The sequence below is a fragment of the Prionailurus bengalensis genome, chromosome D1, assembly GCF_016509475.1.
Source record: "Prionailurus bengalensis isolate Pbe53 chromosome D1, Fcat_Pben_1.1_paternal_pri, whole genome shotgun sequence".
NCBI classification, from domain to species: domain Eukaryota; kingdom Metazoa; phylum Chordata; class Mammalia; order Carnivora; family Felidae; genus Prionailurus; species Prionailurus bengalensis.
Window position 1 is genome coordinate 32,920,618 of NC_057346.1, and position 12,775 is coordinate 32,933,392.

At 35.2% G+C, this 12,775-nt stretch overlaps 1 protein-coding gene across 1 annotated transcript in view; it reads right to left on the bottom strand.

The window, feature by feature from the left end:
- Window positions 1–12,775, bottom strand: part of ARHGAP42 (Rho GTPase activating protein 42) — a 338,134-nt gene that overhangs the window by 33,172 nt on the left and 292,187 nt on the right. Inside the window, exons 13-16 of the mRNA XM_043579877.1 lie at window positions 2,869–2,931; window positions 1,852–1,926; window positions 826–910; window positions 147–205 (exon numbers count right to left, since the gene is read on the bottom strand). Of these exons, the coding sequence (XP_043435812.1) occupies window positions 147–205; window positions 826–910; window positions 1,852–1,926; window positions 2,869–2,931 (282 nt within the window). The remainder of the gene's footprint in view (window positions 1–146; window positions 206–825; window positions 911–1,851; window positions 1,927–2,868; window positions 2,932–12,775) is intronic.

Sequence of the window (12,775 nt, forward strand, 5' to 3'; positions counted from 1 at the left end):
CCATATTGTTAGCTATTAAGCATCAGATTGATAGTTTCTTAAGCAATATGTAGGAAAATCTTAACTACCTGGTTTAAATTTATACCTCTAAGTGATACAGCATAAAACTATATCAATTATAATGCATTCAATGGAAGTGTACTTACTAACTGCAACAATAAAATCCTTGTGTAACTTGTAAGTCATCAGTGGTTCTGCAAGGCACCTACAACGGAGAAAGAAGAGGGCATTAGAATGGCAATATATTTTTATTTCCCCTGAATTTCTAGTACTTCTTTAAGAATTGGGTAATTAGGGAGTAAGATAAAATCCTACTAGGGTGATTCCAGGCAGTCCCAAAATGCAGATCTCAAAGAAGGCCCTTTAGCAGCATTTCTTGGCACAACTGTGCTAAAAGGACAGACTGGAAAATGATTTTTTCACTTTGTAAGAACTGTTGAACCACAACAGCAAAAATCTCTCTCAGATATGGGGACTATAGTTAAATTAAAAACAAACAAACAAACGAACAAACAAAAAACAACTTTCACTTTCAACTTATTTTTAAAAAATACATGAAAACACTACATTCAAATTTAACATGAAACAAACTATTATTTAGTATTCATAAAATATTGCAGCTTCTAAAGTTTATTAGTTGAAAAACCAAGTATAAGTTCCAAAACACTAAACATAAACATTACCACCTTATGCTATTTCATGTGAGGTGAAAGAATTGCTCTAAGGAGTGAAGCTCACACACAGGTGTTCCATGGAGTCATATGGCAATGCCCACAGAGGTTAAGAGAGACATCACATGCAGGGTACGAGTTAAACACTCCTTACCTGAGGTAGTTTTTCAGCCCACTTGTTATTGTCTTATTATCCCACAATTCAATATCAATGTCAATATCAGGAGGGGATTTTGGAGCTGTAAAGAATAAAAATAAGATGTTTAAACTGTACAGCTCAAAACATCACTTGCACCATTAAGAAGATGGACACAAAGTGGGCGCCTGGGTGGCTCAGTCGGTTGAGTGTATGACTTCAGCTTAGGTCATCTCAGTTTGTGAGTTTGAGTCCCGCATTGGGCTCTGTGCTGAACTCTTGGAGCCTGGAACCTGCTTCGGGTTCTGTGTCTCCCTCTCTCTCTGCCCCTCCCCTGCTCGCTGGCTCTCTCTCTCTCTCCCAAAAATAAATAAACATTAAAAAAAAATTTTTTAAAAGAAGATGGATATAAACACAGTAGGTCAGAGACATTGATTTCTTAGGATGCCAACAGAGTTAACCTTAGGATTGTTGTTTGTGTGAATTGGTGCAAGTTTCACTCTTGACACTTTATAAACCTCAAAGATTTCTTGTGGAATAATAGTTTTCCAAATAAAATTATTGTTAATTGCTAACATCACTGAGCATTTGTCATGTGCCAGGCATGCTTCCAAATACTTTTATGGATTAACGTATTCAATCCTCACACTCTCAGTGAAGCAGGCACTATTATTATCTTCTCCATTTTATGAATGAGAAGGTTGAGGCACAGAGAAGTTAAACAAATTATCCAAAGTCACAAAGCTTTTAAGTGGTGAATTAGGATTCCAAGCCAGGCAATCTGAATCTAGTCCCATAAATCTCACTGTGTCTCTAGCTAACCAAAGGACACTTGAGAAAAAGTTCAATATTATGAAAAGGCTCTCTCTCAAATTCTGATTGATCATCTATTATAACTGAACATTAAAAACTGAATGCAAATGTTAATTTTAAATATTTCTTGAAAATATTCAAAGAACAACAGTAGTATATATCTCAAAGAAACCTATGGTATGGATTATCTATAATACAAAAATTAAGTAACTAGCTTCATTCAAAACTTACAAAATGTTGTGTTCATGAGTTTCTGAACTTTGGAGTTCACTCCTCCTATTCGGTAGAGGCCTAAAATAGTGATGCCTAATGAGAAGGAAAAACCACAAAAGAATGTCTTTAGACATAGCATCACAAGTACAGAATGTTGAAAACATCTGGCATTTCCCTATGCAGAATTTGAAAGTTACTTATTCAATTTTGCAGTCTAACTTCAGAAAATCTACCCTGGAAACACCCATCAGACATATATTTCTCAGAGCAGACACTAAACAGTGATTTGAAAGTCTTTCAAAGATCTTCAAAGTAGCAAAGTACTCTGCTCATTCACTACTATCTGAATACAAAAAGCCATCAAAGATGGGAAAGAATGATTAGAATTTCTCATCCTCTATTTCTTCAGTCATGTAGTCCTACATGTTGAAGAACTGGAAGGCCTTAACAACTTCCTTCATTTTGAAGGTGAGGAAATAGATTTAGAGGATTTAAGAAATGTACTTAACTTCTCAAAACTTCTAAATGGCAGCACCAAAATTTGAGTTTAAGTTCACAGAATTTCAAAGCCCATGAGTTTTGCTTTAGACAAGTTTTCCTGGAAATGGAAGAGTGTAACAGGCAACTAGAGTGGCCTTCAAGGCCATGACTAGAGAGGGTAAAGGTGCTAGAATTGTGACTGTGAGTGAAATCACTGAGGGGAATAACATTAAGAAAGGAGGAAGACCAGCTCCTTAGGAATCTTACCTCCTCTAAAGCTTGAAAAACATTGAAGAGGAGCTTGGAGTAATAAATAACACAAAGTCTATGAAATGGAAATAAATCAGGCCTTTATTATGAAAAATTGTTAAACAGAATATACAGTATGATTTTTGGTAAAGTTCAGACTATAGCTATTTGTGTATTTAGATAATTTTATACATTTATGTAGTTCTTAAAGTTAATCTCATGTTAATGATAAAATATATCCTCATTTTTTGAGAGGTTCCTATATAAGAATGAACACTAATGATATACCTGTCAGACAACACTTACCTCTTGTTTCCACAGCTTGAATGCATTTTCTCACAAAATTGAACCCTGCTTCATTTAAATACACTGAAAATAAAATAAAATCACAGTAAGGGTTTATACCCAACTTACATTACTCCTTAGTTGGCTCTCTTGTTTTATGACTTAGTGGCACAGTTTTAGTTAAGAGTCTGAATTTTTATTTTGGGGTAGAAGTAGGGTTCACATTCACCAAAGTTATTACATCAACTTACTTCTTTAGAAAACACAAATCCTTCACAGAAGGTAAATATGTTACAGTGATCCCATCCATTTTACTTAAAATTAGCATTAACCTTCACTACATGTTTTTCCAGATGATAAAAGCAAATGTACTAAGAAAAAAAAACCTTTATTGTTTGTTACTAATTATATTACAAAGCTATTCACATATTCTTTTCCATGGGATTCTCAAAACAACATTATAAGGTAGAGAGAAAGCTTTGTAATCTTAAGATGGTTCATGACGTTGCTGAGAACTTCAGTTTCGTTGTTCCAAGCTTCAGAACCAGGATTCTAACATAGATCACCTGAATCCGAGCTCAATATTCTTTCTACTACATTTTTTACCATATGCAAAATAATTCAAAATATGTTTAGTTTACCGAAAATCCCCTAAAGATCCTACATTACGAAATATCAGTTTATTTTCATTGCTTTTGCTAGATTTTAAATCTGTTATAATTTTCTTAAGATTCTGAGGCCAGATCAAATTAGATTACTTATTAAAAAAAAAAGTATTGGGGCGCCTGGGTGGCGCAGTCGGTTAAGCGTCCGACTTCAGCCAGGTCACGATCTTGCGGTCCGTGAGTTCGAGCCCCGCGTCAGGCTCTGGGCTGATGGCTCAGAGCCTGGAGCCTGCTTCCGATTCTGTGTCTCCCTCCTCTCTGCCCCTCCCCCGTTCATGCTCTGTCTCTTTCTGTCCCAAAAATAAATAAACGTTGAAAAAAAAAATTAAAAAAAAAAAAGTATTTAGGAATACCAAATAACACCCTGAGAAAAAATTCAAATATTTTGTTACTATAATGAAAATTTTCATCACATGTGGTGGAAATATGATATTTCTTAATATTCTCCAGTAATATATGAAAATAATTCAAGTCAATAAAAAATTAAAACTAGCTTCCATTTATAAAGATGGTGGATTTGGGGTGCCTGGGTGGCTCAGTCAGTTGAGCACCCGACTTCGGCTCAGGTCATGATCTCAAGGCTCATGAGTTCGAGCCCTGCATCAGGCTCTGTGCTGACAGCTCAGAGCCTGGAGCCTGCTTCAGATTCTGTGTCTCCCTCTCCCTCTGCCCCTTCCCTGCTCATGCTCTGTCTCTCTCTCTCAAAAATAAACATTAAAAAAAAAAATAAAGATGGTGGGTTAGAAGGAGGCTGGAAGATGGTGGAGCAAGAGGACCCTAAGTTCACACTGTCCCATGAATACAGCTAGATAACACTGACATCAGCATAAATAACTCAGAAACAACCCAAAGACTGGCAGAATAAACTCCACATCTAAAGGTAGAGAAGAGTCCACATCAAAGAGGGTAGAAAGGGTGGAGATATAGTGGAGAAGCAAAACAGAGGTGGCCATCTGTGGTCTGGAGGGAGCTGGAAGCACTGAAGAAGGGTGAGAAACAGACTATCACACCAGGGAGCTCACAAGGAAGATAAGAATCCTCATAACATTTGGCTTTGAAAGTAAAAAGGACTGAATTTACTGACTTCTTACAAACAAGAGGGACTTAAATCCTGGAATTAAAAAAAAAAAAAAAGCTAGCTCCATTCTGGAAGATCCTGAGGGCAATAGGAAAGTAAGTTTCTGCCCTTAAAGAGATAGCAGGACAAATAGCCTTTAAGATACAGGCTAGAAGCAGCACTTTCAAAAGCACCAGGGCATATAGGGGGAAGAGTTATTTACTCATCTCAGAGGGTATCCAGGGGAAGACTTCTCCAGGAACAAAGGAGCTGGAAGGTACCATTGCCCTCTTTCACCCCTCAGCACAAACACATGGCCACCTGCAGAAACTAGCATGCTCTGAATTTCACTACCTAATGTGCTTACACTAAGTCACACATCCCTGTGCTTCCACTTATCCACTCTTTCCAGTCATGCCTGCCTCAGTCCCAGCACTGTGGGCCCCCTCCCACAGCACAAACCTTGCCAACACTGCCTCTTTCCACCCATGCATTTTGCAAGACTGCAGCTCTGGCAGCAGCAGCTGTGGACCCTGAGGAAACCCTAAGAGCACCTTGGTAAAATTATGCACCCTTTGCATGCAGCTTGGATCCTCAAAGCTGTAGGTCTCATTTTACAAGCATAGCACACCTTGTTAAAACTGCACACCATTTCCCAGCTAGGTACAAAACACTGCCCACAATAGGAAAGAGAGCCTCTGCAGACAACTGGACTGAAGGAAAAAGGAACCAGGACAAATGACAAGCACATTCAACACATATAGGAGACACCATGTGAAGCACTAGGTGGGAAACAGGGGAACTACATTTCAGGGGACTACAAGACCTTTTCTTCATAAGGCCACTACATTCAATACCAGGAGATATAGCTGAATTTCCTGACACAAAAAAAAACAGACTCAGAGAGTTAGGTAAAATGAGGAGTATGTCCCCAATGAAAAACAAAACAAAACAAAACAAAACAAAACAAAACAAGACAAACTAAGACAAATGGATACAAGTAATATGCCTGATTAGAGAATTTAAAAAATGTTCAGAAAGATACTTACTGCACTTGAGAAAAGAGTAGAGAATTATCAGTGAGACCCTTAACAAAGAGACAAAAAAGAGCCAATCAGAGATGAAGAAAACAACAAATGAAGTTAAAAATACACTAGATGAAATAAATACCAGGCTAAAGAAGCAGAAGAATGAATGAGCAACCTGAAAGAAAAAAAAGTTATGCAGAGGATATATATTCCTTATGCAAAGGAAATATATATTCAGGAGGCAAAGAGATCCCCCCCACCCCCAAAAAAAATCAACCCAAGGAAATCATCACAGATGTATAGTAATAAAAATGGGGAATATTAATAATAAAGAACCTCAAAAGCAGCAAGAGAGAGGCACCTGGTTGGCTCAGTCAGTGGAACATGCAACTCTTGATTTTAGGATTGTAAACTTGAGCCCTGCTTTGGGTGTAGAGATTACCTAAAAATAAAATCTTAAAAACAAAATGTTTTTAAAAGCAGCAAGAGAAAAGAACACAGTTACATACAGGGGAAATTCCATAGGCTATGAGTAGATTTTTCAGCAGAAACTTTGCAGTGTATAAGTGACTGACATGCTGTATTCAAAGTGCTAAAATGAAAAAAATATGCAGCCAGAATTCTCTATTAAGCATGACTACCATTCAGAATAGAAGAGATAGTTCCATAGACAAATAAAAGCTGAAGGAATTCATGACCACTACACAGCCCTATAAGAAATTTAAGGAAACAATCTGAGTGGAAAGGAAAGATCGTAAGTAAGAGTATGTAAAGTAGGAAACACAAAAGCAGTAAAAATATATCTGTCAAAATCCGTGAAAGATTCACAAAATAAAAGGATGTGAAATAAAGACACCATATACCTGAAACATGGAGGGGAGGGTAAGAAGAAAGAATGGGTTCTAACTTAAGTGACCATCAACTTAATATAAACTACTATATGCAGATGATGTTATACACAAACCTAATGGTAACCAATCAAAACCTAGTATCAGATATACTAAGAATAAAGAGAAAGAAATCCAAGTTTATCACTAAAGGAAGCCAGCAACCTGTGAAAGAGAGAAAAAGAAGAAAGGACCATAGAAAAACTACAAAAATGACCACAAAACAGTAACAAAATGGCAATAAATACCTATCTATCAATAATTACTTTGAAAGTCAATGGACTAAAAACTCCAGTCAGAAGACACAGGGTGTCAGAATAAAAAAATCAACCTGTCTAAATACTGCCTATAAGAGACTCATTTCAGAACTAAAGACCCATACAGATTCAAAGTGAAGGGTTGGAGAAACATTTATCATGCAAAGGGATGTCAAGAGTACTATACTTATGATAAGACAAATTAGACCTTAAAACAGACTGTAACAAGAGACAAATGACACTATATAATAATGGAAGAACAATAAAACAAGAGATATAACAATTCTTAATATTTATGTACCCACCATGAAAGCACCCAAATACATAAAAAAGTTAACAACAAACATAAAAGAATTAATTGATAGTAATACAATAATAGTAAGGGATTTCAATAGCCCACTTATATAAAGGACAGATCATACAGACAGAAAATCAACAAGAAAACAGTGGCTTTGAATAACACACTGGACTAGTTGGATTTCATAGTTATATTTAGAACATTCCATTCTTAAAGAGAATAGGGCTGCCTGGGTGGCTCAATCAGTTAAAAGTCCAACTTCAGCTCAGGTCATGATCTTGCAGTTCATGAATTCGAGCCCCATGTCTGACTCTGTGCTGATAGCTCAGAGACTGGATCCTGCTTCAGATTCTCTGTCTCCCTCTTTCTCTGCCCCTCCCCGACTTATACTCTGTCTCTCTCACCCTCAAAAATGAATAAATATTTAAAAAATAAATAAATAAAAGAGAATACACATTCTTTTCAAGTGCACATAGAACATACTCCAGAATACATCACATATTAGACCACCAAAAACACCTCAAGAAATTCAAAGAAATTGAAGTCATACCATGCATCTTTTCTGACCACAATGCTATGAAATTAGAAATCAACCACAAGAAAAATCTGGTAAGAGCACAAATACATGGAGGTTAAAAAACATGCTACTAACCAGTGAATAAGTCAACCAAGAAATAAAAGAAGAGGGGCGCCTGGGTGGCGCAGTCGGTTAAGCGTCCGACTTCAGCCAGGTCATGATCTCGCGCTCTGTGAGTTCGAGCCCCGCGTCAGGCTCAGGGCTGACGGCTCAGAGCCTGGAGCCTGTTTCAGATTCTGTGTCTCCTTCTCTCTCTGCCCCTCCCCCGTTCATGCTCTGTCTCTCTCTGTCCCAAAAATAAATAAACGTTGAAAAAAAAAATTAAAAAAAAAAAAAGAAATAAAAGAAGAATAAAAAATTACTTGAAGTAAAATGAAAATGAAAACCTAATGGTGAAAATGTTTGGGATGCAGCAAGTGATCCAAAGATGGAAGAATACAGGAATGCAGGCCTACATCAAGAAGCAATAAAAATATCAAATAAATACCTAAGCTTATACCTAAAGGAGGTAGGAAAGGAGGACCAAACAAAACCCAAAGTCAGCAGAAAGAAGGAAATAATAAAGATTAAAGCATAAATAAATGATAGAGACACTAAAAAAAAATAATAATGAACAAGGAACTGTTTCCTTGAAAAGATCAACACAATTGATAAACTTCTAGCTAGACTCAAAAAAAAAAAAAAAGAAAGAAAGAGAGGATGCAAATAAACAAAATCACAAATGAAAGAGACATAACAGCCTCTACCAAAGAAATACAAATGGCTTAAGTGAGCATTATGAAAAATTATATGCCAACAAATTGGACAGACTAGAAAAAAATGGACAAATTCATAGAGACAGATAACCTACTAAAAGTCAACCAGAAGAAACAGAATATTTGAACAGATTGATAACCAGTAAACAGATTGAATCAATAATAAGAAAACTTCCCAAAAAACAAAACTCCAGGACCATACAACTTCAAAGGTGAATTCTACCAAATATTTAAAGAAGAGTTTATACCTGTTCTCAAACTTTTCTAAAAAATAAAATAGTAAGGAAAACTTTCAATTTTTTTCTATGAGGTCAGCATTACCTGATACCAAAACAGATGAAGACACCACACACCAAAAAAACATAACTACAGGCCAATATTTCTGGTAAACATAGATGTAAAAATCCTCAACAGAATGTTAGCAAACTCATCCAAATACATTAACAAAACATTCACCATAATCTAGTGGGACTTATTCCCGGGATGCAATGGCAGTTCAATATTCACAAACCAATCAACATGACACATTACATGAATAGGAAAAAGGATGAAAAACCATATTATCATTTCAACAGATGCAGAAAAAAAGCATTTGACGAAGTACAACATCCATTCATGAAAAAAATCCTCAACAAAGTAGGTTTAGAGGAAACATACCTCAAATCATAATAAAGACTTTATATAAAAAACTTACAGAAAACATCATAGTCAATGGGGAAAATTGAGAGCTATTCCCCTAAGATCAGGAACAAGACAAGGATGTCCACTCTTACCACCTTTATTCAACCTAATACTGGAAGTCCTAGCCACAGCAATTAAGACAACAAAAAGAAATAAAAGGCCTCCAAATTGGTAAGGAAGAAATAAAACTTCCACTATTTGCAAATGACATGATATTATACATAAAAAAAACCCTAAACACTCCACCAAAAAATTACTAGAACTAATAATGGAATTCAGTAGGGTTACATGATACAAAACCAATATACAGAAATTTGTTTGGGTTTTTTTTAATGTTTGTTTATTTTTGAGGGAGAGAGAGACAAAGTATGAATGGGGGAGGGACAGAGAGAGAGGGAGACAAAGAATCTGAAGCAGGCTCCAGGCTCTGAGCTGTCAGCACAGAGTCTGATGTAGGGCTTGAACTCACAAACCATGAGTTCATGACCTGAGCCAAAGTTGGACACTCAACTGAATGAGCCACCCAGGTGCCCCAGAAATCTGTTGCATTTCTATACATTAATAATGAAGCAGCAGAAAGAAAAATTAAAAGAAAAACAATTCATTTACAACTGCACCAAAAATAATAAAATAGTTGGGAATAAACTTTTCCAAAGAAATGAAATATACTTTCTATACACAGAAAAATATAAAACACTGATGAAAGAAATTGAAGATGACAGAAAGAAATGGAAAGACATTCCATGCTCATGGATTAGAAGAATAAATATTGTTAAAATGTCTATACTACCCAAAGCAATCTACAGATTTAACACAATCCCTGTCAAAATACCAACAGCATTTTTCACAGAATTATAGAACAAAGAATCCTAAAAGTTGTATGAAATCATAAAATGCCCTCAATACCCAAACAAGTCTTGGAAAAGATAACGAAACTGGAGATCTCACAATACAATACTTCAAGTTATATTAGAAAGTGATAGTAATCAAAACAGTATGGTACTGGCACAAAAACAGACACACAGATCAACAGAACAGAACAGAAAACCTGGAAATAATTCTAAAATTATATGGTCAATTAATCTTTGAAAAAGGAGGGAATAATTTGCAATGGGAAAAAGATGGTCTCTTCAACAAATGGTGCTGGGAAAAATGAACTGCAAAAGAATGAAACTGGACCACTTTCTTACACCATACACAAAAATCAACTCAAAACGGATTAAGGACCTGAATGTGAGACCTAAAACCACAAAAATCCTAGAAGAGAGCACAGCCAGTAATTTCTCCAACATCAGCTGTACCATTTTTCTTGGTATGTCTTCTGAGGCAAGGGAAATAAAAGCAAAAATAAACTACTGGGACTACATCAAAGCAAAAAGCTTCTGTAGTGCAAAGGAAACAACCAACAAAGCTAAAAGTCAGCCTACTGAGTGAGAGAAGATATTTTCAAATGACATATTTGATCAACGGTTAGTGTCCACAATATATAAAGAACTTATATAACTCAACACCCCAAAACAAATAATCCAATTAAAAAATGGGCAGAAGTCACAGACATTCCTGCAAAGAGAGTACACTTCTCATGATGAGCGCTGAGTAATGTATAGTATTGCTAAATCACTATATTGTACAGTTGAATCTAATAGAACACTGTATGTTAACTATACTGGAATTAAAATTAAAAACTTAATAAAATATATATTTGTTGAAGAAATACATTCACATACACATAAAAAGAAAAAGGAAGACATAGTATATATGTACAATAAAATATTATTTAGCCATAAAAATACTGAAATCCTGCATTTGCAACAACATGGATGGAGCTAAATAGTACAAGTTATACAAAATAAGCCAGTCAGAGAAAGACAGATAATATATGATTTCACTAACATGTAGAATTTAAGAAGCAAAACAAAGGAGCAAAGGGAAAAAAAGGGGGAGAGAGAGAGAGAGAGAGAGAGAGCGCTAAAACCAAGAAACTGACTCTTAGCTATAGAGAATAAACCAGTGGTTACCAGAGGGGAGGTGGGTGGGGGACTGGGGGAAATTGGTGAAGGGGATTAAGAATATATTTATTGTGATGCACACTGAGTAATATATGGAACTGATGAATCACTATATTGTACACCTGAAACTAATATAACACTGAATGTTAACTATACTGTAAGTAAAATTTAATAAATAATAATAAAATAAAAATATAAAAAATAAAAATAAAAAAAGATGGAGGATTAAACATTCATATAGCTTAACAGAAATCCAGAGATAAAAAATATATATCAGAATTCAAGAAGGGGTGCGAACAATAGGCAAAAAATTTTTAAGAAATCCTAGACAGAAAACCATTGAAACCTTTGAGGACTGAGAAATCCATGGACCAAAAAACTAGAATTACTGAACTGGAAAGATACTTCTCATGTGTTGTTAGTAAAAAACAAACAAACAAACAAACAAAAAACAAAAAGTAATCAACAGACAGTATGACCCAATTTCTTAAACTGTGAAGTTTGAGGGTGTGTTTCTATTTTTCTTAGGGGAAAAAAAAAAAACAAAACTTTAGAAAGATCTATGCAAATAAGAAAAAGGAGAACAGAAGGTAGAAATTATCATTTTTATTCACTAGACTTTGAAAGAGTCCAATACTTAAAAAAAATATAGTTCTTTAGAACTTTTAAAAAAATAAATAGATTAAATCATTTTAAAATGCCCAAACTAAAAAACGTATTGTTACCCATAGGAACTCGCTCATTTATTTCTCTATTCTCAGGTCCCTAGGTCAAGTAAACAGAACTCAGTCAATGCTTTGGGTTAACTCAACAATACAAGAATGAATAGTCATTAAACAAGCATCTTTTAAGAGTTCACTACATAATTGAAGTTCCTTTTGGATAGGAAGAAGGGATTTTTTGCTTCCAATCACCTAAAAGGCCAATCATAACAATCTACATTCTGGTATTTTAAATATTTATTGAAGACAAGAAAACAGGCAAATGGAGAGGTAAGGAATCAATTATTTTCATTCTTCACAACAAAAACTGAGCCAAAAAATGCAACCCTAGGTAGAAACAAGCAGTTTTAAAATCAATTAAAATTGCAAGTTCCTGACATTTACAACATTTGGTTCTGGAGGTCACATTGCTCCACTTTTCGATAAAATTAAGAAAGAGAAAACCATTTTTTAAAAAATTTTAATAAAACTTGCCTTTGGCAAAGTGAATGAAGATAACTGTGGTATCTATATATGTAGATACATATATATGTGGTATCTATATCTATGTTTATACATGTAATAAACAGAATTTCTTTAAGTATCCACTTGGAGAAGAATAAGCAATAACCAGGCTATATTGAAGGTGTAATAGGATGTTTGGCAACACTACCCCAGTCTATTATAATAAAACAATATTACAGGCTCCCACAAAGAACAAAATCTTATATACATTCACTCTGAATGCCAGGCCATTCCATAAGTGCCACTGTATGGATGTGGCCCATGATCTTGTGCTTTAGCTCATTTACATAATATGAATAATTAAGACACTATCAATCAATTCAATGATATGGAAAAATATACTGTGTTGGCAGAAAATAAACATGCATTTTTGTTTTGTTTCCTCTAAACAACCTTTGATACTGCCAAAGGAGTTTCCATAGTGCAGAGATAGCACCTACATTGAATCTGGGGTTGAATCTCAGCTCTAGTATAAACTGCTGTATGAA